Source organism: Gymnoscopelus braueri, assembly GCF_963280865.1.
Source record: "Gymnoscopelus braueri genome assembly, chromosome: 18".
Classification (NCBI taxonomy): Eukaryota; Metazoa; Chordata; class Actinopteri; order Myctophiformes; family Myctophidae; genus Gymnoscopelus; species Gymnoscopelus braueri.
The window spans coordinates 42,687,913-42,714,821 of NC_137618.1; the positions used below are offsets into that span (position 1 = coordinate 42,687,913).

A 26,909-nucleotide genomic window follows, 5' to 3' on the forward strand; every position below is an offset into this window, starting at 1 on the left:
TTGCTTGGATGTTAACGTTTGAAGATTTTTCTCAGCTCATGAAAAGATGCAGAAACTTTGCTTCTCTAAAAGGGTATTTGAATTATCCTTCGTGAGGAGATTTGTCATTCATAAACTTGGGACTGCTAAACTCTGACTGAACGGTTGCATTTTCTTTTAATGCAGGACCAGCATGGACTCGACTAGTTACAGAACAAAGTGCCCACAACAATTCTGAATCAAAATTAATGTCAGTATGACGACCAATCAATTCTGACAGCATCTTAAGCATATTCCTAAACCATCACATCGTCTGTCGGGTGGAAACCTCATGTCCAAAACTGTTACTTTTCGAGCTTGCAGATCTGCTACTTTTGATGCGTTTGAGTGATGCTGTAGCATGATCAAGTAAGGCGTTAATTCACGAAACAAATCTATAAGAGGTTTCTGCCCAATAGCAATAAGTAATTTAAATGTTAAATGTCCCTCTCCAGACATGTTTTAAATTGTGTAAAGAATACTTTATCATGTTTAACGTGGTTTTCTCACAAAAAGTGGAAGCCATTCATTTACTCTCTCTCTCTCTCTAATTGAGAAATTATGTATCTATGAATTATCAAAAAATGCAAATATCATAGGCCTCACAACCCGCTCAAAGCAAAGTGTTTCAGGTTTCAGCAAGTGGATAATTTGCATTTTGAACCGTGATAGGTTCGCGGGATTAGAAGAATGTGATATGGGTGCTCTGATGGCAGTTTCTGCACATAAAACAATCTGTATAGTCAAAGTCATGCCTCCAAGAGGAGTCAACTGCAGAGAGAAAAAAAAACGTATTTGATTGGAGGAGGACTTTAACACTTCAATACCCATACTTTCGTGATCTGATGGTTTCCTTGTTTACTTCATAGACTGTGTGGGTCTTGACAACGCAGTCATGGGATGATCATGATGCAGGAACTAAACCAGTGTGAAAACCACATTTTTTTTGCTCCCTGGATGTGGCCTCGGCATGTCCGCCCACAGGAGCCACTATGCAGGCAAATTAATGTGTCAGGGAGAGGTGTGTGATAGCGTTAATTGCAGGACAGGTGGATTTAGTGAAACTGGCAGACAATTAACAGCACTTTGTCATGGTTCTGCCACCGAGCCCTGACATCGCCTGTCTTTAATGGGCTTTAATTAGGCAGAGAATTTTCATTTACTCGTTGCCAACGGCGACGAAACAAAGAAATTAAAAAAAGGTGAAATGTACAGAATTCTTCCTGAACAACAATGACAAATGGGATTTAAATTCTGAATTTCAGGCACTGCGAAGTATTAATTTAGACCGACTCTAGACTGAACCACTTAAACCCTCTACACCAAAATCCTACACCAAATCTCTTTGTCAAAAATAGCCGATCTACAAGCGATGCTTGTAGATCTGCAATTTGTTTCCCCATAAAAAAAGGCATGCTGGGGTTCAAGTGGTTAAAGAGTATTGAGTTCCCTCTGATGACCAAATCATGACAATATGCCATCATCTTTTACCAATCAAATCAGATTCCAAATAGTTGCTTGTAAATTCATCTGCACAGTAACTGCCATAAGCAGTGTCGTTGGTCATACACATCCAGGGCTTAGGGGTAAGGCCTGTGCCACTGACCAAAATACAGACCAATCACTTGAGTCAAACACATATTGAAGTCTGAAAGAGTGCCGTTTTATTTTGTTGTATTACGATGTCTTTTCCTGCACAACTGTAAATGACACTGTAACGTGCTACGTGTGAAGAGAGGAGTGTGATAAAGGGAAACAACTAAGTCCAAGTTGATCTATGTTGATGTTTTTTAGTTCCAGCTCTTTCGTGCAATGCAAAGTGTATACCTGTACAAGTCTCAGTAATTCTAAATCTAAATGTGTTTTACTTATGGCTTAAAAGAGTAAATGATGTCACTTCTATTTTCATTTTCCCAGAGAAATATATCGTAACTATAGGTAAATAGTTCCTTTATTTTTTGGTGTTTGTTAAAGCTAGTGGTATCATATAGATGTGTCATATTCATTGCCATTTATAGACTGCGTTTTTGTAAAACTCGCACTGTATACAGCAGCTGTAATCATTTTCTGCTTGCTTAATATTGTTTCAAAGTATGTTTTTCCTCCCCTGTAATATAGGATAAGATCACTGCTGTGTGTATAGTGTAAGTAAAAAAAAAAAAAAGTTCATTTTGGAATATTTGATTCAGTAGGGGGTTTGTTTTATTAAATTGAAATTGTTTGTAAAGATCAATTTTAGGTTTTTATGACATTAAACCTTATTTGAACTTGACTCTTCAAATTCGTATTGGTTAACTACTTACGCCTTATTTAAAAGAAAACATCTATATATGAGAAAATAAATCAAAGTTGCCTTTGAAAGATAGCTGATCTACAAGCTGTGTATTGTAGATCTTGCCATAATGTTTTCCCACACTACTGCACTGTTCCCTAAACAATTAACAAAATATGTTAAATTATGTTAAGGTATCGTTCTAAACCAATACAAATGTTCCTGCTCTTCTACATAGGACAACCAGTTGAACAAATCACAGACCGAGGCTTTAACCCTGAAAGACCATAGGGGTTTTATGGAAGATGCTTCTGAACATGTATTCTGTATTGACTATTGCTACTTTGACCAATTCCAAATACCCTTTAATCTAAAAGGGATAGTTCACCCCAAAAAATGCTTTTTTCCCTATCGATTAGTCACCCCATGGAGACTTGAATTCATGGATATTTTTTGTTTTTGTCACATTCCTAAGCCAATAATTTGATGACCAGCAGACCGGTAGGCAGCGTTTTCTGGGGGGTGAACTATCCCTTTAAACTTAAAGGTAGGGCAAGTGATTTTCTTTGGTTAAAATAAGTGTTAAATAGCTCTATATTCTGATAGTACTCATTGCTATAGAGTGTTTGTTCAGTAAAAGGAGTCTCCATGTCTCTCCAGCTCTTATTAAAACAGAAAATGCATTTTCGTTTCAGTTTCAGTTTCATTTCCAATTTTATCCAATCAGGATAGAGAACTCAGTCAGGATATAAATTAAACAAGTGAAATTGGAAGTGATGACACTAAGAAATGAGCTGACAAAATGGGAACTGGAACACTATAAAAAAAATAAGCTGATAAATGGGTACTCTTCTGATTGGCTGAAATATTGTCACCTACAAAAAAAATGTATTTTCTGTTTATTAAAGAGCTGGAGAGACGGGGAGACTCCTGTTACTTAACAAACACTCTTTAGCAATGATTACTATCACAATATAGTGCTTTAACCTTTTAACAAAATACTTTTTGTTTTAACCCAAAAATATCACTTACCCTACCTTTAAATATCATCTCTGTCGGGCGTCCAAAACAGTTACTTCTCAGGATTTTCCAAAAAAAAAAAGTAGCAGATCTACAAGCTCAAAACGTGTCGCTTCGTGGAGCGTTTCGAGCTTGCGGATCTGCTTTTTTTGTGTGACGCTGTAGTATGATCAATAGGGCATTCATTTACGAATAAACACAAAAAGTTAGAATATGGAGATAAGAGGTTTCTGCCCCGACAGCAACGATATCTAATATTACTGTAGGGCTTGACTTCACCAGCCACGTGGTGCTGCAGAGGAGCTCTGTTAAAAGTTACGCTGAAGGTTCTACTATGGAATCCAAATGACTGAAATCGGCCTGAGAACTTTAATCCATTAAGACCGGGAACGCATCTGTGTCATTTTAGATTTGAGCTATAACCATTATTTTATAATTTGGCTATTCAAAAATAGCAGATATACAAGCTCATAGCACAGAGTGCCGCGCTACGAGCTTGTAGATTTGCTATTTTTTGAAAAATCTTCCACATTTGTGCAAATCTTTGAAAACGTATGTTTTTTTTAAAATGTTTAACAAAAATCTATGCGTCTAGAGGTCCCTGGAACAAAATATTTGAAAACTACATTCAAAGATTTGCACACATTCAAGATTTTCGAAAAATAGCAGATCTACAAGCTCATAGCGCGGCACTATGAGCTTGTAGATCTGCTATTTTTTGAATAGCCAAAGAAAATCTAAAAATGACACATTAATGGCTTAATCCATGCAATCCCATGCATGCCCCGAAAAAACAGGGTCACGACGGTTAAAAGTGGTTAATCTCAAAGTCTTCCCCACGAGCAGTTCTTCTTCTCCACAGGATAAACACACCATTTTAAGAGGTACATTTCAGCGTGGCTTTTTAATGGGCAATAAATCTGTGTCCACAGGCGTGGATAGATACCAGAGGTACACCCCAGGGAGCACATCCATTTTAGCGGCGGGCCATCAGGGACAGAGAGGTCTTTTCAATCCCTTCCATTACTCTTATCTGATCATGGGCGAGGCATCCTCTCTGCTTCAAGCATCAAGTCACACCGAGACACTCCTGCTACGCTCGGTCGCTCACTAAAATCCTAACAAGGGAAAAAGTATGAGTATTACTATACGAGTAAAAGTACCTTTCAATATTGTTGCCGTCAGGCAGAAACCTCTTACATCCATGTTAATGCCCCTACTTGATCATACTACAGCGTCACACAAAAGCATCAAAAGTAGCAGATCTGCAAGCTCGAAACTCGGCGCGTTACGAGCTTGTAGATCTGCCACATTTGCCATTTTTGTATTTGAATACTGGAAAGTAACAGTTTTTGGACGTATGAGGTTTTCGCCCGACAGAGACGATATATTTGGTTGTCTTGTATTTCCAGTTGTCAAGACAGATCATTTATCATTGATGATAGCGATAGCCATAATCCCTTTTACCTCTCCTAGTCAAGGCAATTTTTGGCATTTTATTCTTAAAGCCGCCGCTTTTCAGTGGATAAAACATTAAACCAATCTGTACGGTAAAGTATGTTAAAGGTAGGATTAGTGATACATTTTTTTGCTATAGAGCGTTTGTTCAGTAACAGTGGTCCCCCTAATCTCTTTAATAAACAGAAAATATATTTTCAGGTAGGTGACTACATTTCAGCCAAATAGGAGAGAGTATATATTTATCAGCTTAATTTTATAGTGTTCCAGTTCCAATTTTGTCAGCTCATTTATTTGTGTCATCACTTCCAATTTCACTTGTTTAATCTGTATCCTGACTGAGTTCTCTATCCTGATTGGATAAAATTGGTACCCTGACCTGAAAATGCATGTTCTGTTTAATAAAGAGCAGGAGAGACATGGAGACTCCTGTTACTGAACAAACACTCTAGCAATGAGCACTATCAGAATATAGAGCTATTTAACACTTATTTTAACCTGAGGCTGATTTTAAAAACACCTTCTAAATCCTAACCTAAGTTTTCAGAAAATCTTCTATTTTTTATTCAAAGAAATGTAAGAACATCTAAAATGACACAAATGCTTTCCCGGTTTTAAAAAGGTATAACAATGTATAGGCTTTCCCGGTCTTAATGGGTTAACCAAAGAAAATAACTTACCCTACCTTTAATGCAATATAACTAAGAACTGCGGTGGTTGGAGGTGGTCTATACTGCTCTACTATTGAGACATTCATAGATCCAGATAGTACTATTGGGTTGACAACAATTAACTCAAATGGAAAAAAAGAACTTTCCTTCCCAAATGTGCTCTCTGTGATCGCTCAAAGTAAAAATTTGCCGTTTGTGCAGAGGACTCGTGTTCAATCCCAGGCAGGTCGTGAAAAATACGGACTCAACCTTTAAGGGTATTGAGACTGAGATTGGTCACTTATCGTCACTGTCTGGTGGAAACCTCACATGTCCAAAGTTTTACTTTTCAGGAAATGGAAAACATAACCTGTGTTCCAATGGACCCAATTAGTCACAGGATCTCGTTTAATATTGATAAAACCTGCAGAGAAACTTTTATTTTCAATTCCAAACATTTTCAAAAAATACCTCACGAGCTAGTAGATCATTTATTTTCCCTACTTTCGCCGTGCTACACTATCTCACATGACAAAGCAGTGCAGCGATTTATGAATTAGCATAAACCGTTGAAATGGACATGCAGTACAAGGTTTCTGCCTGACAGCAACGTTATGAGAGATGGCTCCAACTGCATATTCTAACTACATAAAGATAATGCCTTTGCAACATTTGTAGCACCCCTATGAGTGGAAGTCAAATCAATTTTGGTGCCGTGTTGTTGAGAGCAGTGGTTCTCAAAGTGGTCCTTGCTGGTCCTTGAGGGGTTCCAGGGGGTCGCCAGCAAAATATGTTAATACATTTTAACCCCTTATCCATATTTTATACGTTGATTAAAAAAAATAACAGATATACAAGCTCACAGTGCATCATTTCGTGCCACACTGCAAGCTTATACATCTACTATTTTTGAAAAAACTTGAAAGTATTTGAAAATTCTTTCATAATTTTGATTTCTCTTTTGAGGGTCCCTGGCACAAAACATTTTCATATGGGTGTCCGCGGCCAAACAAATTTGGTGGTCCTTGATATGGAAAACTTTGAGAACCACTGGTTTAGAGGCCCCTCAATGAGTGATTAAAATCTGGGGCAGAAAAATGTCGCATGATTTGTGGATTTGTTTTGGCTAAACGGGCTCCTCCCGCAAACATTGGAAGACAATCAAAGCTCATCAGATTCGAATATGAAAAAAATCTGACTTGATAAATCATGTCATGATCACATGACTCCAGCAGAGAGAATGTCAACTCATCATGGGGGCAAAAAACATAATCCAACCCGGCGGTCCCGGCCGGCCGTTCCCGCCCGGCAGAGATTATGATTTCAAGAGTATAGCACAACAGACACAATTGCTGACCAGTGTGACGCGTCATCAACAGCTTGAAATTCGCATCACAGAAACAGAAGAACAGAATTCAGGTCAAGCAGCTCCTCAAACAACTGTCAGACAACCACACTAAGGTGTCTCCTTTTCAAGCTATATGCGGTTTATAGAAAAAGGAAAAGAGCAGAAGAACAGGCAAAAAGGAAAAGAGATGAAAGGTTGGGGAGGTGTACACTACAAAACGGGAGATAATATCGGGGCTTTTCTCGGTGAGAGGGGCGGACATGGATCAGCGTACACCCACCGCTGATGAAGAAATCTCTTGTTCCAGCCAGACAAGGCTGCATGTTGCTCACTTTAATACATTAAGACCGGGAAGTGTCATTTTAAGATTTCTTTGGCCATTAAAAAATAGCAGATCTACATAGTGCGGCACTGAGTGTCGCGCTATGAGCTTGTAGATCCGCTATTTTTTGAAAGATTGTGGATTTTTTTTCAAATAAATATGTTTTAAAGCTAACATTTTTAACTCAGATCTTCTGGGGGTCCCTGGAACAACATATTTTGAGATGGGGGTCCGCGGCCAAATATATATATCATTTTGGGTGTCCTTGACAAGTTGGAGCACCACTGATATAGCAACATACTGTTAGGATTTAGAAAACATTTTTTGAAATGTATTTGGCCACGTACCCACCCCGCCCCCCCCCCCCATCTCAAAATGTTGTTCCAGGGACCCCCAGAAGCAAAGATTTGAGTTACAAATGTTCGCTTAAAAAAATATATATATTCAAAGATTTGCACAAATTTTCATGATAAAATAAATAAATAGCAGATCTACAAGCTCATAGCTCTTGCCGTGCTATGAGCTTGTATATCTGCTATTTTTTGAATAGCCAAAGAAATCTAAAATGACAAAGATGCGTTCCCGGATTGAATGGGTTAATTAGAGGCCTATTCATGGGCACTCACACACACACACGAAATGAAATAATAGCTTTAATGCGAGCAGCCAATTGCTTTACTTTCTTCCCACAAGAACACCAAGTTCTGACATAGCGCTTCTCAGCTTAACAAGCTGTCCATCTATTTAGTCGTGCCATCTAATATTTCGTTGCAGTCGGGCAGAAACCGCCCATCTCCATATTCAACTTTGGTGAAACTTTTTTTTTCGTAAATGAATGCCCTACTTGATCATACTACAGCGTCACACAAAAGTAGCAAATCTTCAAGCAAAAAATGCGGCGCAAAGCGGCACGTTTTGAGCTTGAAGATCTGCTACTTTTGTCGTTTCGGACATATGAGGTTTCTACCCGACAGACGATTTCCACTTTGCCCAACGTAAGCTGAGCACTTTTACGATACATATTAGGAGTAGTTTATAAGTCGTCAACGTAGTTAGAATCCGACGTCTACATGGCAATAATCGCCATTTCGTGTTATGAGTTAACTTTAGAGCGATATGGAAGTTCTGAAGAAGACTACAAGTTACAGTTATGTATGTACCTCAATATAAGTCCATACTGCCACTAGTTTTTGTGACCAGTGAGGAGTGAGTGTCAGTGTATAAAATGGACTTATATTGAGGTAGGGAGTATAAGGCATTAAAATGTTATCCAAACTTCCTTCGGTTTAATGTGCACCAAAAGAATAACAGCTCTTGACACCCATTTACTGCTGAGAGCACAACAGAAGGAGAAGTAGTGACATACCTATACTTCCTTAGAATTCCTGATTTTCTCTTTCATTTGACTGGAGGAGACAAAGCAACGCTCACATCCTTCACATTTCCAACAGTCGTGGTGCTGCATTGCAGATACTGTTATGTGCTCAACCCGGGGAGCTGATCAGCAGATGAACAGAAAGGAATTGTGCAAACTAGCAACAAAACAATGCTTGGATCAGAAAAATCAATACATTTTAAAAGGAAAGAAGAAAAAGCTAGCTGCGTTGGCAATGTATAGAGGTAAAACGTATAGAACCTAGCTGACAGGGGCCCTCAAATAAATTGATAAATATACAGAGACATATGGAAAGAGGATTGAATAAATATCAAGCATGTGAGTTGATGTATGGTCTTCAAGGGACCCTGAAAACCCCCAATGGCTCCCCTGGGCAACTTAACCACTTGAACCCCAGCGTCCCTATTCTGGGGGGGGGGGGGGGGGGTGGGGGGGGACTTACATTTCCATTTTTAGCATTGAGATTTGGTGTAGCGTGGAAAAAAAGCGCAGCTGCAACTCAGGTCCGTTTTACTAAATATAGGGGGGGGGGGGGGTTAAAACCACCAGTGAAAATGTCTTAGCCTGGCATGGCCAGACTAATATCACTGCATAGATATTAGTCTGGCATCTCTGTGTGGAACCTGCATTTCCAAGGGGAAGATTAAAAAAAATGCCTCTGGTGATACACCCGCCTTATATTTGCATACTGGGCCCTGATTAGTGCCCCACAAATTAGGGAGCAGAAAATCTAGTCAAAACCGAGCGGGCCAGACCAAATCTTCGAGGGATTTTTTATTTTTTTTTGCACTGGCAGATTCGTCTGGTTTCCAGGCTAACAATTTCTACGTTTAAAAATGACAACTACTGGCAATTCTACAATGCTGGAAAACTGTTTTAATGGGTTAATGCAGGCATTCTGGCAGACAACAACTTCATTGTTTTTTTCGTCTTTTTTTTTTCTTCAAAAGGAAAAAAAAGGTTCACATCTCAACATGACACTGAATGATGAGAGTAATACCATGTAAAAATGATGCTACTCAAGTTCATTTACAAAAATCCTCCAATGCGTCTGTCATACCAACCACGCCACGTAAGAAACTAAGTCAATCAACGTTGTGACCTCCTGACCCCACCCGCCCTCCCTCCCTCCCCCAGCCCCCATCATCCATACACATACATAGAATAAAGCCTAATTCATACTCCGTTAAGTAGTATGACGCGTCGCTTGCCGATAAGAACCGGTGTGTATAGGGATGGGACGATAATCGTTATCATGTATCGTGACAAAAACAAAGCTCACAATAATCGTATCGTGGAGATTGTTAATTTATCGTGGAATTTCTCGGTCATAGCTTTTGAGCTGCAAATTCAGTACCACTTATATCCACAATACTTGTTAAAACGGACCTGTAAGGAGCGCATTTGGTACGCTTATTTCACTCTACACAAATCGATTCTCCAAAAATAGCCCATCTACAAGCTTGTAGAACGGCTATTTTTGGCAAACGCTCCCCCCAGAATATGGATGCTCAAGTGGTTAACAAAAGTGGCATTTTACATTTTTAAGAAAATTTTGATTATCGCGATAATATATTTAAATCACAATTATTTTTGCATGTAATTTTCATATCGTCCCATCCCTACGCGCCAACAACACGTCGCGATTGGTTCTCGTCGGCAATTGGCGACGCGGCCTTGCGATGGGGGGTGTAAATTAAGCTCAACAGTGCCAATGGAAGTGATGCTCAGCATCCTATACAAATCCAAGCATGTTGGAGGACATTTTGCGCATGGACTATATTCAAATCATTAATTCCGCACAATTCTTTTTTTTCCCAGATAATTGCAGAAAATAATACAAATTGTTAACAACATAATTGGTACTTGGACACTTTCTTTTCAACAAATACAGGACCATGCATTAGTCTTTCCACTTTTTTTTTGTTAACCACAATATATTGAGAATATATAATATTTGCAAGTTGGTAATACTATGGAAAGCTAAATCTCGAAAATTGACTCTATAACAGTTCACAGACTTAATGTTCTGGAATATGTCAATCAGATGGGAGACTGGATAAATACTTTTTCTATTCTTCCAATATGATTTAACAGGTTTGGGCCAGAGTATAGACATTTCTTTTCTGTCTTACACACAATGGTTATCAACACAGGGTATTTCATAATGCTGCATGATTATTTTTTCCCCCACACATATGCAATAGAACAGACTTTCTTGTACACGGGTCTTCTGAAGATGGGTTCGACTGTCATTTACATAGAAATGGTGCCATCAATATGGGGCATATTCATTTTTTAAAAAGTGTAAAGAATTGACCTTGCACTGAAAGAGTTCATGCTTTTCTAATGTCTAGTCGCAAAATGGGCTAAACATTACAAATATATAATATTTCCCATTTAATCAAACCCTCGATACGTTCCTATAGAACTCCATATCAAAATGACTATATTCATGGGAACTAGTGCAATCTGGAGGAGGCCTGGTCTGTGTGACAAGGCAGGCACACAGTAAAATAGACAAAAGTACTCTAGAGCAGCTCCAGAGCAATGGCAGATATATTAAGGCCATTTTGAAAATTACGGAAAAACAATAAGTAGCAACTTGCCTGGCTACCCAGACTGAAGAGGATTCAGTTGGGGCAGCGAGGCAAGCAGACAACTGACTGCACTTTCCCCCCCTTCGTGGATGTTGGGTCAGCCACCTGCCAGCCTCCCAACTCTCCCCTCTTCCAGAAGGTTCCGTTCTTGCTCTGTTCATATGGGTTTTGGGGTGGTGGTGGAATTAGAAGCCATACTCTTCCCAGTCCTTGCTTTGTAAACCCATGCCTCGCTCCTCCAGTAAAAGTCCGAGTGCACAGCGGGGCGGTCAGGACTGTTTTAGGCGCTTCCTGGGCAAACCAAAGGGTGGGCACTGTGCTGAGGCCAGCGCGCGGAAGGCCTCTGCCACTAAGTGAGGGTGGGACTGGATCATTGACTTCCAGCCTGCCGTCTCCATTATGTCCGTAGCGTGACTGTAAGCACATAGACAGAGAGAAAAGGGAAGAGACAACGCTCAGTCAAGAATGTGCACATTAAAAATCAATCTGGATAAATGAGATCGTAATGGCAAAGGAAATAAGAGGCTTCAAAAAAGGTTTGAGCTCGGAAGAAAAAAAAAGGTGCTGCTTTGAAAGAGGGGAAATCCATGCATACAAATGAGAGCAACCGTCTCTCCATTACAAAGCAAGTGTTTACACAGGTCTGATGAAGGCCTCTTGACCAAAATGTCACCATCTTTAATGTAAATACAAACTTTAGTAATGGGGTTGAGGTCTGCAATTGTATGCATCACCGGAAATTAGAGGGACATGACTGACGAGCCATCTGAGGAATTCACAAAAAAGCACCATCGGTAACGTGTGAGGCTCTGACACTTTTCTTTTATCGCCCGAGATTAATTTCAGTGCGGTGTCTCCCCACACACCGCAAGCATTAGAGCTAATAAGTAAACATTTCAAGGTGTCCTACAACAACAGCACACTAAATCAGTCTGAAGAAAAACTTTGATTTAAATTCAGGAAATATTCCTTTGCAGCTTATCCCGGTGCGAGTCTATTAATAACTCATAGGATACAAAGATACGCCACTTCACCGACAAAGAGTGCGCTCAACTGCCTTTGCTTAAAACAATGAATTCTAATGCATCTGGTCGGGGGAAGAGATAAGAGTACGTTATAAATCTTGTGTCACATATATCAGCTAATTACATACTTGCTGTTCCAGTTCTTCCCATCTTTACAGCCCAGCTGTCTCAGGACACTGCACCTATGGTGGGGAGATAAAAAGGTAAGCATTCAGGGCTGGTAAACAGAAATGGCAGCGGGAATTTATCACTGGGAGTTTTTTTTTTTTGTGAGATACTCGCCTGTTGATAAAATCTATGGCTTGTGCTTTAAGCTGCTCGGCACTGTGCAAGTCTGCTAGGATGAGGGTGTCAGCCACGTTCTCCACCGAAAGGCTGTTGCACAGGGCCTCTTCACACATGACCTTTAAACGCTCCAGAGCGTACTGCGGAAAGAGGAGGACAACACAGAATGCTAAGGTTATGGCCATGATGCATGCGACCCAATGAGTTTGAGTTTGCAGTGTCCCAATGCACATCTAATCTAAAGATAATGGTCGCTTGCCTACGGATTTTTATGCCTGTATATGGCTGGACAGAAGATTAGGGACAAGACATAGTGAACATCTCAGTAAAGAGTTCAAAGAAAAAAACAAAAATTACTCCCGACTTTGCCTTCGGCACTTGTTCCTAAAATGTGAAACTTACTAGGGATGCGCCAATCATATTCACATCAGTGGCCTCAAAGTCGGCTAATTCTATGAAGCAATTATCAAAGAATGGGTGTATCTAGGGAAAGTACAACAGTGCTTTTACCGAGTCTTTAGGCAACATTATTAATTTATCAATCAATCATTCAATAATGAGACAAAAAAAGCCGCATATTATAGGGGGGAAAAGCTGAATGTAGAAAGTTGTACACCTTGAGCCCAAATCCCCCTGATAAAAATCGTATACATTTCAGAACAAGGTAATGTTCTTTGTAAATGTTAGCACAACATTAGTCTCAAGAAAGCAGACAATCAGAGATCTCCACCGCACCTACCGATATGTCTGGGGAAAGCTAAATTCAAGCTATGTGTGGGTCGCAAGAACACCGGCAAGAATGGCTGCTTACAAACCTACAAACTCAAGCTTTGAAAAGAAAGCACATCACCATCCCAATGTGAAGCACAGTCCTAAAAGTCTGCATTGGTTCTACAATGCAGTTATTATTATTTTTTCATATTGCTTCCGACCCCGTTTTAGCTCCTACATTGAATTGTGATGTCGCCAGACGTATCAGTAGCCAGGCAGAGATCTCTCATAGTCTGTCCACGCCAGACTATCAGAACATAGACTTACTTTATCTGCTGCCGCCAGCAGGTTGTCAGCCATCTTCTCCAGGTTTGGAGCCTTGCCTGTGTAGATGAAGCCCATCATCTCCTTGAAAACATCTGGGTCCACGTCGCTGATGTCAACACGATTCTGGAAAGACCAAGGTCAGAAGTTCAGTTCCATATTATGACACATTATTCAGGAACCACAAAATGTTCTTAACAATGTTCTTCCAAGTATCTACATTAGGATTAATGCGTCATTAAACGTTATGCTCAAGCTACATGTAAAGGAGCTGCAATAGACAGACCACTGGTTCTCAACGTCAGGTCCAGGGACCACCAGAGGTCCAGGGACCTTACCGGAGAGTGTACACACGGAACCAAATGGACCCATTCAAATGTCATTTGAACACTCAGTTAAATTAACAGAGAGGATTTTATTGTCTATTCTGGATATAAACATGGGGGTCCATGGCCTAAGCCATATCAAACTGGGGGTCCTGGAAATTCAAAAGGTTGAGAATCACTGCTATAGATAGCAGTAAATACAATAAATTAAGAATGGAATACAAATACCGTAATTAACACATTGAATGCCAGTCGCGTAGATCTACGCGAACCTATTTAAAGCCGCAGCGTGCCAGTCGCGTAGATCTACGCGAACCGCCGATTCCCATTGAAATTGCCCCAGGTGCACTTTCCGATTTTTTTTGATCCATTTCCGTTTCCGGTTTCCGGTCGGAAACAGAATTATTCGGGTTCCGGTTTTTTCGATCGTATCCGCTTCCTGTCTGGGATCCTGTTTAAAACTCGATTTTCTCGGTTGTTGTTTTTCTCCTCGCTGATCACTGTTTAGCGTTGATCTGCTGTATCTTCAAGATGGCGGCACGGATTTGGAAACTATTTTCGCTGGCCGTTTCTCACAGATCCGCTGTGTGTTTAGAACCAAATGAACGCGCACTTTTAACTTATTTAGCGAGGTCTGTGGCGACATGAAAAAAACAATAAAACGCTGGCACTGGTGAGTACATTATGAGATTAAACTCTGGCATGGAATGTGTTAATGGTTAATGTGCGTGTGCGCGTGAGTGAGTGAGTGTGTGTATATATATATATATATATATACACACACACACAATGTGTGAGGTATGTTACAAGTGGGTTTGTGCACACATCAGCAAACCAATACAAAGACAAGACTTAAATAAAAGAATAGCATTTAAAAAAATATTGTTTAAACAGCATAGATTTGTCAACTAAGTAAATAAAACTATTAATTCTTACTTTTTTACTCTCTTCCATCTCATGTTCAAACATCGCATTAAAAACTGGAGACCTTGCTGTAAGAAAAGAAGGGAGGGGAAACAAGCATTACAACACAATCACAATAACTAGCATTTATCATATTAGTTAGCATAACAAGTTAATTATATGGGCAACCATGGCCTATGATATAGTCCCTGTCGTGCAGAAACCTTGCATCTCATTTTTATGTTTCTTAAATCAACTAATATCCTATTTTACATTTTGTTGTATGACAGTGTTGCACAAAAGTAGCGAAAATAGCCAATCTACAAGCTCACAGTGCATCACAATGACATGCCCAAAACAGGAACGCCAGGTTGAAAAAGGTTACGTCTGTCTGTTTATTTATTTATAAAGTATTAACAAGTGCTTGTAGCGAAATAACTAGTAATGTTTTTTGCTCATACAAGGTTTGCCCAACAGCGACAATATATTACTTCGTCTGACAAGCAAGTGGCTTAAAAAAAAAGGCAAGGCTATCTTCCTTCAAAACCAGCTTGACTTAGTACAATGTACATCAGTAGGGAATGTGAACGAATAAGCGCTACTATAAATCATAACAGTTGCCGTTTTATATCAGCATTCGTGCTCTGACCACAGCCCTGTGGCCACACCAGCTGCCACCATGTCTAATGCAGAGAAAGAGCTGAAGAGAGCCCTCCAAATCTCCCTGATCCTGCAGTCAGGCCAGGCCAAGCTGGGCCAAGCAGAGCTAGCCGAGTGGATTAGAGCCCACAGCAGAAGAGGGCTGTTGCAAAAAAATAAAATCAAGCCAGGAAGCCAAACCCTTGGTAGCCTATCAAGGTACTTATGGCTTTCCAGGAGAGGCTATCGAAGAAAAGAGCGGCATAGGGGGCGTCTTTGCTCAGCTACTGCGGGGCTCATCTCCCGGTATCCTACTCGGGTATAGTAGTGCCGGCAGCCGTGGGAGAAAGAAAGGTCTTGCCTGCCAGGATGGATTTGTGAGCTTTGAACTCCTGCCCTCCCACATAGAGGCTACAGTCGGTGAAGCGAGAACACTCCCACAGGTTCCCCAGGTCATCAGACAGCTGACATTCTGGAACCTTCAGCATGTTCATGTTGGACTGGCCTGAAATGTTCACGGAGTCCTGGACCACGCTCACCTGAACAAACACACACGCACAGAGATAACTGTATTGAAGCATGACAACGATAAGACAATAATTGTCAAGGAACAATGGTTTTCAGGTCCAAGGTCCTAGCATGACATCTTATAGTGCACAGAGTGTCATTTATTTTTGTAAAAAAGTTTTTAAAAGGTCGAACAAATCGAATTTCTGCTCCTTAATGGTGTTTTTAATACCCATTGCAGACTGAGGAACCTACAAACAGGAGGGGATTTTAATTGCAAAAACACAGCCAATTGTAACCAAAATTAATTAACTTTGCTGAAACGCCTAATTAATGAGGAGAGACATTCCATCCTCGATTTCAATCTCATTTGCTTATGAAATTGCCAATTTCCCCTCAAAATTTAAAACCTTGCTCGGACCGTTGTCAGGCATATTGGCAGTTAGTCGTTGCAATATTTGACTAATTGCGTTTGCATCAAAATTATTGGACAGTTCATTTAAAAAAAAAAGACTCTTCCACTGGGAGCTCAAACAGTGTACAGACTTCCCCTCTTTTTCTCACAGTTCATTTAACTCCCTCTAAAGAGACACCTTGGAAAACATGTATTCTTCTCAACACGTTGAATTCAATTATTTGTTTTACAATTGCAATTAGTGACATAAATTGTCACATGGGGAACGCAATTTCACTTTAAGACTTTGATTTACCTAGAAGTGATTGGCAACAATGTTCAAGATAAAATGGCAACAATATAGCATGTATATCGACAGGAATAAGATAAGACAGATTTAATTTAATTAACATTATCTATCACCTTTACACTCTTCAGAAGGATTTCTCAAAGTCTGGGCTCTCTCCTGGACAAAGGTCCAGGAGAGATTAAATAGGTTCCATAAATTACTATAGAAATTCATAACCACCGTTAATCAATGTTGCTACTGCTGTGCAAAAGGTTTCTCAAGTCTGTGTAGTTGTAGGCCCAATAAATCAGAGGAGTAGTTTGCTTACTCCCATTGAGTAATTAGACAAATTCACATGATATAGTTGCCCTATAGTTGCCATCCATCTACTCTTGATCACCATACCTCCGCTGGAGAAACTGGGGTTTGCTTATGCTTAAGGACACCATGAAGGAAAAATCAAATGTATACCCCCTTCTTGACTTTTATTGGCCATTAGGATAATAATCCAAGTATTATTGATACATTAACCCCAATCTGGTCACAAGGTTATCCTCAAAACCAGGGTTCAACAAAGCATTGAAAACGGAAACGTTATTACTGTCCACTAGCCATAAGAGAAGGACAGTAAATAATAATCAGTAAAGTATTGTAGTATCAATTACCTCACAAAAAAGTGTGAGCTTATCATCAGGCAACAGTCCATTGGCTTCATCAAGCAGGAAATCTCTCCTGATGAATTTTTTGAAGCCCCAGTCTTTGCCTTGGACAAATCGATATGCTCTTTGGCTTTCTATAAAGAGGGGGGACGACGACGACAGTGTTAAGTATCAATATTTCCTTTCAGAGTTTGAGAAATTAGTACATCACAAATGTCAATACAAAAGCAGTAATGGCAATTTTAAAAAAGCAGTACCGAACACATGCATTTGACTGAATATTGTGTTGCCGGCTTGTACTCACCCATTGCTTTTGTCTCCTCTCTTTTTGCGTTTAATAAGGAAAACTTGAACTTTGCTCTGACTTCACTTTTTGGACAACTAACAAGCAGTAAATACAATGACAGATAATCTTTGCTTTCATCATCAAGTCCCTTTGGATTGACTCTGAGACACCTGTCAAGTAAACAGAGATAAACACTGCATGTCAATGATGGTTAAAAACTACACAAGTTACAGCATTAACAACATTCATCATTTCTGCCAAAAACACAAAGCCATGATAAGCCTGCTGGGGTGATGTTCTCTCCTGCTTAGAGGAGATCCATTACGGATACAATAAATCCATGTATTCTTCTGAGCAGCTTATAATCTGAGTACTAACCATTTCATCTTGTCGTTAGGCCCAGAGGAGAAGGTTGAGCTCTTCAACACTTCTCCCATCTCCTCTCTGCAAAAGCTGAAGTTGTTGATGGTCCACATATAGGAAAACTTCACAACTTTGACCTTGAGAATATAATAACAAAATATAAAAGAAAACGTAATTAATAATTGAGATAAATTACTCACGTTTATTATGCATTATAGTCTGGTGTTTGTTTGTCTTATTGTTATGTCTTGATGATGTATCGGTCTGTTATGTCTCATAAAAATCAATAAGAAAATGTAGATAAAAGTATCTCAGATGGTTATTAAAATAAAGAAGAATTCACACATTTACGGTATATACAACATTGCAGCTTGAAGCAGAAGTTGAATACTACTCAAGAACAGAGTACAGGCACATGGGCAACTTGTCCAGACTATGGTCATGTTGGTGATCCAATAATCTAACATTCTTTGCTCTGACTGATGTCAACGACAGTCCTGACGTCACTCGTTCATCCCCTGGTTCGTAAAGTAATTTCTCTATGGAGAATAACATTGGGTCATCATAGAATCGTCTCATATAAGAATTGTGGTCCAAAAATAAACAAACTGTCTCTGCGATATTGTCAGGGAGGAGGCTCTGTATCGTTTATGATAGTCAGTCACTCATATTTGATATGGTCTGTTTCTGGCGAAAATGTTACTAATTCGGCGGAAGTAACATTATCGTTTTCTCACCGTCAGTTGATGCTTCATATCAAACATTTGTTTATTTTTGGAACACAGTTCTTATTTGACACGATATTAAACACGTCTATGGGAATTCAGAATGGGGGTGGAAAACCGCAAACCAGGTAGGATGTGTAAATTACGTCAGACTTTGGTGCTCTATGACCCAACCCTTGTTTGAATATCGGTTGCACTAACTTGAAGCGACGATGCATTTCAAACTGTAGCTGAATGAGGCCTGGCAAAGCCAGCGTTGCCTCCTCCAGCATCTAATAAGCCCAATAAAACTCCCTGACTTGCTTGAACAGAATAGTACATAATACTTCCTGTTATACTTCCGGTTTAGATTCACGAGTTATAAAATCTATTACAGCTTCATAGTGGTTTGAATTAGGGCCTCATAATATTGGGCATAGCTTTTCTATTTAATTTATTTTTCGGCACTTGAGAACTAAGTCAAGAAATTCAATCTTTCTGCATCTCAGGATCCACATGGGAACGGAATGGCTCCAAAGTGGATCCTGTAGAAATCCTGTAATGTCAGTCATCTATTTGATTTTGATTATATTTTGGTGAAAGAAATACAAGTAATCACAATAGAAACTTAAACCCAGGATATACACAGAAAAGCATAATGAAACACTTATTTCCAATGTGGTACTTGAAGCCAGTCGTACCAAGGGCCCTATCTAAATAGCCGATCTACATTGACGCGCTGTGAGCTTGCCTTGTAGATCGGCTATTTTCAGTATTTAAAAATGTTTTTCAAAACAGTAAAAGATGCTTAATAAGATTAGGCCTCACACACATGTGTGTGGTGCCTCAGATAAGGCACCACACGATATGGCCCAAAAACTCTTTGCCAAAAATTGCCAATTCACAAGCTCTACAACGTATCGCAAAGTGTTGTGAGCTTGTAGATCTGCTACTAACGCAGAATGTTCACACATTATGACATGCCCAGAATAGGGATGCTAGGGTTCAAGCAGTTCAAGCCATATGCACAAAACAGCATTTAGGCGGGTGTCTGAAGCACCGTTTTACATACCTGTGTGTAACACCAGCTCTCTGCCACAGGTCCACTTGACATCTCCCCCGGTGGAGGGGGGGTGGGAACCCGTGACATCGCCAGCTTTGCCCCTCAGCACAACCACTGATGCCCTTGAACACGTCCCACTTGACCTTCATTAAAAAAAAGGACCAAAGAACAATGGTTAGGGAGGTGATTGACGTTTTGCACACAATTGATATAAGGATATCATACGATATTCCAACACCAGCATTCTCATTTGCAGATTAAAAAAGGTAGAGTAAGAGATTTTCTTTGGTTAAAATAAGTGTTAAATAGCTTAGAGTTCCCAAACGGGCCTGAAAATTAAGGCCCGGCCCCAACTGGGCCAGCCCGAGGCTCGGTTCGGCCCGAACAATTGCCATACTTTTAGGGCCGGAAACGCGAAACGATGTCATTGAATGAATGGTACAGTAGAAAGATTTCATAACTCCATCCCAGGTCCGCCACATCTTAAAACGTGCGCCAATAGGCCTTGCACTATGCAAAAACGGAAGTCTCGCTAGACAAGATTGAAAGATTGAAATCTCGAGATTTTAATCTCGTCTTGCGAGACTTCCTTTTTTTCAGTTGCATAGTGTTCTGTCACTATGAACGTCAGACCTAAAAAAAAATACAAATAAAAAAAGCCATTAAAATACGCGATCTAACGCAAGGCCTATTGGCACATGTTTTAAGCTGTGGCGGACCCGGGATGGAGTTATGAAATATTTCTACTGTACCATTCATCCTAAAGACATATCATAGAAAAGGTAAGAAAAACTGTGGTCCATTCCCCTTTAATGTCCTCAAAGTTACACATGCAACAAGCTTCAAACGGAGTAGATTGGACGTTCTGTTCCAGAGATAATGGCCAAAACATCTTGAAAACGGTAACTTTCGCAGATTGAGTTGTCCATCGTCAATGTTTTTTCTTTAATAACACAGGCTAGGAAGTTCGGACGGTGACAAACTAGATACCTGAGTAGTTCACTTAAAGGGCAAGACCACTTTGGTAGAGGTTTGGGTTGTGTAGTTACCTTGCCATGATGTAACTCCAAAGGTGGGCAAGAAATCTAAAATAATTGCTCCATTGATTAGAAATTGATAATTCAAAATATGCTCCTCATTGACTTTGTACGGTAAAACAGCTCTCAAAGTCACTCTTTTAGCACAAAAACGAATGCAAACAAAGTTGATTCAGACAATATAGAACATCACCAAACCCAGTACTGTTTTTTTTTTTAAATAAAAATGTTAACTTCCTGTTGATTTTGCCATTTTTAATAAGTAGAAAACCCGGACTGGATCCACGGATCCGGATCCAGAACTTCAAATAGTAAAATCAACAGGAAGTTGACATTTTTATTAAAAAAACAAACAGTACTGGGTTTGGTGAAGCTCTATATTGTCTGATTCAGCCGTGTTTGGGTTCATTTATGTGCTAAAAGAGTGACTTTGAGAGCTGTTTTACCGTACAATGTAAGTCAATGAGGAGCATATTTTGAATAATCAATTTCTAATCAATGGAGCAATTATTTTTGATTTCTTGCCCACCTTTGGAGTTACATCATGGCAAGGTAACTACAAAACCCAAACCTCTACCAAAGTGGTCTTACCCTTTAAAGCTGCATCCAACACATCCACTGCCATTTCGGCCTTACCGTTAGGCCGCTAGGGGCAGTTGAAATTTCTTTTTTGGGGGTAAATAATTTCTTTTTTTTTCTTTTTCTTCACGGAACCCGAGGCTCGGCCCGACCCGGCTAATTAGCATAGATTTTGGGCCCAGCCCGAAAACGTCGGGTCCGAGCAGAATTTGAGAACTTCCTATTCTGATACTTATTGCTATAGCGAGTTTGTTCAGTAACAGGAGCCTCCATGTCTCTCCAACAGAAAATGCATTTTCAGGATACCAATTTTACCCAATCAGGATAGAGAACTCAGTCAGGATACAGATTAAACGTGAAATTGGTAGTGATGACACAAAGAAATGAGCAGACAATATAGAGCATAGCAGTGGCGGCCATTTTCTGGTTCCACTTCAAAATACTCAATGCATTTTTCCCATTGACATTTCCAAAAATATTTATATCAATTCATTTAAGCCTAGAATCAAGCCATCCAGGGTCCTGGTGAATCATGACCATAAAACATTTTTTTTCTGTGATTTTTTTTTATTTTATATTTAATTATATGATATACTATATTTAATAAATACCCTTTGTTTTGCCGTTTTCAAAAAAGTTTTCACAGAATCAAACGTTTTATGGTCATGATTCACCAGGACCCTGGATGGCTTGATTCTGAGCTTAAATTAATTGATATAAATATTTTTGTAAATGTCCATGGGAAAAATGCATTGAGTATTTTGAAGTGGAACCAGAAAATGGCCACCACTGCTATGCCCTATTGGAACTGGGACACAACTGATGAATGGGTACTCTCTCCTGATTGGCTGAAATGTTGTAACCTACCTGAACATTTACATTTCTGATTATTAAAGAGCTGGAGAGACAGAGAGACCCCTGCGACTGAACAAACACTCTTACTAATCAGAATATAGTGCTTTAACCTTTTAACAAAAAAAGGTTTGTTTTAACCAAAGAATATCACTTACCCTACCTTTAATCCATTAAGGGAAAGCCTATACGTGAATGTCTTAAAACTGGGAAAGCATCCGTGTCATTTTAGATGTTGTCATGTATACAGCTACAGGAATTATTCAAAAACTGATTTGAATAAAAAATATATTTTCTGAAAACTTAGGTTAGGATTTAGAAGGCTTTTTTAAAATCAGCCTCGGGTCTAAATGGGTTAAATAACCTGTGAGACAATCTACAATTCCTAAGAGGTTTTACAAAATGGTAACATATAAGGGCTGAGTCAAGATTATGCTGTTTGCCATTATACTGCCACAACTAGAAGTAAACTATTACAACTGAGCTCACATAAAACTGCAGGCGTTACCCCAGAATTGAAAGCAACAGAAGCGTTTGTAGGCTTGATGTGTGTAGTGGATGCAATGGACTTAACCGAGAGGGTTAGTTTTTTATGTTTTTCAGCAATGCCATGAGTTTTATTCCGGGCGGGATTGCCCAGGTTTCTCTACGAGACTACAATTGAGGACTAGGATTGGGAAATTAACCAAAAACATAGGAAGATCTGCTATTTTCACTTCTTTTTTTATAATCGTAATCGAGGCAAATGTTTAAAACAATGTGGATATGGATTTGATTCAATTAGTGTGTCTAAAGCTATAAACATGATACGGTCAAAGTTAAAGAGATAGTTCACCCCCAAAAATGAAAAAAAAAATCTATCGATTAGTCACCCCATGGAGACTTGAATTCATGGATATTTTTTTGTTTTTGTTGCATTCCTAAGCCAATAATTTGATAACCGGCAGCAGTTCCAGTAGGAGACACAAAGAGTCTCCTTTGTATCTCCTACCGGAACCGCTGCATACCGGTCTGCTGGTCATGAAATTATTGGTTTAGGAATGCAACAAAAACAAAAAAATATCCATGAATTCAAGTCTCCATGGGGTGACTAATCTGTATGTATGAATTTCAGGCATACAATTTCCAGGAATTCCGATAGATGTGCTGCTGTGGTAGAGTACGTTACTCTCCACTGACCTTTATCGAAGTAAAGCCAAACATTTAAGCTAATGGTTAAAGCAAGACAATCAAAAGGCTGCCATGTTATTATACCGTTCCAAATTAAGCCCTGACAGTCAACACAACATTTACAAGAAATGGAGAAAGGCAATTAAACAACTCCCAAGCACTTGAATTCCTTTTGCAAAAGTGAGGTTTTATCAGCCCAATCTAAGAAACCTAGAAACCAGTGAAACCACTGCTTCCATGTTCTAAAACAGGGGTGTCTGTCAAACTCATTTCAGAGTGAGGGGCAAAAAATTACTTCATGTTCACTTTTACACACCTGTCACTGGCTTTATTTTCCAACCTGTTGTCTAAGTCATTGCCATAACTACAATACATCACTTTACAAATGTTTATTGCCAAGAAAAATAGTTACTTTAATTATCGATGTTACAGTTGCAGGCTACAAGACATTTGGTATGAGAGGTGAAATAAATGAACGATGCAACTTTTGTTTAAGGAGCCCCCAATAAACCATTTGAAAGTAGAACAATTCCATTTCAACTTATGTTATGTCTTAGAATCTAAGACATACCACACAAGTTGTAGAAGAATATAGGCTATACTCACCCTTTGAATGGTTGAAATGTGCAAATATGAGGTATATCTAAGTTATCACTGGATACTTCATGGCCCTATCAACAGATCCCACTCTAGAAGAAAAAACATACAAAAGGGTAAGACTTTGGAAAGAGACGCTGGTCACCCTGTTGTTGAACATATCTGCAAATAATTAGTGACTACTACTGGAGGCACTGAGGCAAGAAATGTCTTAATTTACTAATATGTATTGGACTATTTGCCTGGTAAGTGGAATAATTTTAGTTGACACTGCGACTGGTTTCTTGTAACCATAGGTAAGTAGCTGTAATAATCCCTGACAGATATGCCACAATACTACTATACAATTAAGACCAACTCAATTAATTTGCTGTTGTGCAATTCAAACACCATTGGGATGACAGTCATTTTGATTGCCTACAAAGTAAAATCCTCTAATAGTCTATGCATGTGTGACTACTGTGCACAAATATAACCAAATTTGGTCAAAATGTGTCTACCCTCCTCAGAGTTAAATCAACAGTGAGGCTTTGATTGGTTAGTGTGTCGGGCCTTTGGGAGTAGCAAGTCCAACTAGCTTCCATTCAGATGTTTTTTGCTAACCTCTCCTCTTGTCCAGGCATGTTAAAAGTTAACTAGCGTATTGCTAGTCGGCTAGCTAGGCTAGCAAACAATAATTAACAACTTAATTGAACAGAGGACACACGTGACTGACTTGGCTGTACAAGAAGTCTGTTATCTGATTCAATTAAAAAACAGGTTGTAAAACAGTGAGGGTTAGAATAGAACCCCCCCCCCCCCCCCCCCACACCCAGAACAATAACAAAGTACCACCTCTCAAAAACCTCAACATGGGGATGCTAACGTCAACTTAGGCTAACTCAGCTCTTGACGTTTAATTAACAACGTTTATAATCACAGCTAGTTGTATGTATGACACCTTTAGTCCAGGTTATAATCTATAGTAGTAAACTGCAACCGCATACGTAATGTTCTATGCGCAATACTTCCACCAACTGTCACTTATAATTGTGCTGCTCACTAATTTAACGCTTAATAATAATACTTAGTTAACGCCAAGCTAATATGACGTCATTTTCGACTGAATAAAGTGTTGACGTCGACGGGGGTTTTTGTCGCCCCGTTGAGATAAAACGTCATTTATGTTGGAGAAGAACATACGACAGTTATGTCGCTGTCTGTCGTGTGACAGACTGACAGACAGACAGACTCGCGACTTGATTCGCGTTATAAAATAACTGTCAGACGAGCCGTTAGCAACGAGTCGTCAACAACATCATCCTCAAAATCAACAGTTTACACGAAATGTCCTTTAACTGCGGCCATAACTGAAGTTATTATAACCTGCATCACGTAGGATGTTTAAAAACCCCTTAAATCACATTAAAAGAAACAAAAAGCAGGCCTTTTTTTAATGATGTGCTATAGCTAACAATATTAGCCATACGTGCTAAAGCTAGCCTAGTCTGCCGGGTTGGAGAGAAAACAACACTTTCTAACGGTTAACCGTTAGGTTAGCTTCCTAGCTGTAGCAACACCCATAGAGCTAACACCATAAAGCTAAAGATACAAAAAGAGGAAAAGGAGCACCGTTCATTAATACCTTTATATTTCATGCTTCCAGTGGGTGTGAAGAGAGCCGGTATGGGTGTTGTTACCAGGGCGGCTCTCTTCACCGGTTTGGCGTGTTGGTTTTCACCCAGTTTGTTGTGTGCTGTGCTAGGCTTTCTTTGTCTAGTTTAATGTTTCAGGATGGCTCTGTAGCAGCTCGGCTAGCTAAAAAGCTTCGAGCTAGCTGGCTGCTTGTTGGGGGCTGATAGCAGCGTTGCCAGGTTTTGCGTGAGAAATAAGCAGCCGCGGGTCTATGAAAACAAGCCCAAAAGAAACAACTACAGGCCACGCATCAGCAGCACTTCTTTTTTTCTTTTTTTGATTGATTGATTGAATACTTTATTAACAGTTTGTAAAAAGAAGGCACAGTGGCACAGATGTATACAAAAATAATGCTAAAAGGATAACACAGATAAGCCCTCAGGGCTTGTTTGCATTAAGGTCCTCTGCTCTGTATTCAATTCATCGATTGATTGATTGAATGCTTTATTAACAGTTTGTAAAAACAAGGCACAGTGGCACAGATTTATACAAAAATAATGCTAAAAGGATAACACAGATAAGCCCTCAGGGCTTGTTTCCATTAAGGTCCTCTGCTCTCTGTATTCAATTCATCGATTGATTGATTGATTGAATACTTTATTAGCAGTTTGCAAAAAAAAAGCACAGGAAAGTATAGTTCAATACAAGGTCTGCTAAGAGGATTTTAAACCCAAAAAGCGCTATGGCTTGTTTCCATTAGGGTCCTGTGTACTCAATTCATCAAAACATTTAATGACAGATCTACAATACTATGCAAAAACATCATATATACGAGTAATAATAAGAAAGAAAGATATGTACAGTAAACAGTTGGGGGGGGGGTCATTTCCAGTGATAGACCTTTTACTTTTTACAGGGGCCAGTTACAATTTGCAGTCACCGGTAGCAGGTGCTCTTTTAGAGCGGTGTGTGGTGTGTGGTTCTGTGTGGTTCTGTGGTTCTGGCGACATAGCAGTAGACCAAATTTGACCCCATTTTTGTGCCAAAACTGGGGTGAGTGAGATCAGTGGGGCTCCTTCTGGTGTTGTGCCTGTGTGTGTCTTTTACGCTATTGAATAGTCTAACACAGTGGTCAGTGGTCAACCAGTGGTCTGGGGACTACCAGTGGTCCTTGAGGGGGTTCCAGGTGGTCCCCAGCTAAATGATGGAGAGTTGGTAGATCTTTAACTCTTGAGAGTCTAAAAATTAAACCAAATGGACCTCTACGGGTCCATTTGGTTTCATTTTTACGCTCTCAAGAGTTGAATTATTGTTAAACACCTGCATTACTTAATTAAAGAATTGTTATTTTGATCAACGTTGGCCTGTCTCTCCTATGATGGCACCACATCAATACAGCATGGAATTGTGGACAAAATCGTATCCAACGATAACAAAATATTCTACGTTTTGGTTCTGAGAGTCTAAATCTCATCCAATTGTGGTCCGTGGCTCAAAT

The 26,909-nt window shown here is 39.6% G+C and overlaps 1 protein-coding gene across 1 annotated transcript; it reads right to left on the bottom strand.

Moving 5' to 3' along the window:
- Positions 1-9,621: 9,621 nt before the first annotated feature.
- Positions 9,622-25,618, bottom strand: LOC308073818 (speckle-type POZ protein-like A). Its single transcript, XM_080412991.1, has 12 exons — positions 25,422-25,618; positions 23,807-23,889; positions 19,572-19,705; positions 17,811-17,932; positions 17,451-17,602; positions 17,153-17,280; positions 15,659-15,836; positions 14,692-14,747; positions 13,433-13,555; positions 12,392-12,534; positions 12,238-12,291; positions 9,622-11,498 (listed from the first exon to the last, which is right to left on the bottom strand). Exons 3-12 carry the CDS (start codon positions 19,647-19,649, stop codon positions 11,354-11,356), a joined length of 1,179 nt encoding a protein of 392 aa, XP_080269117.1. The 5' UTR covers positions 19,650-19,705; positions 23,807-23,889; positions 25,422-25,618; the 3' UTR covers positions 9,622-11,353.
- Positions 25,619-26,909: the final 1,291 nt, after the last annotated feature.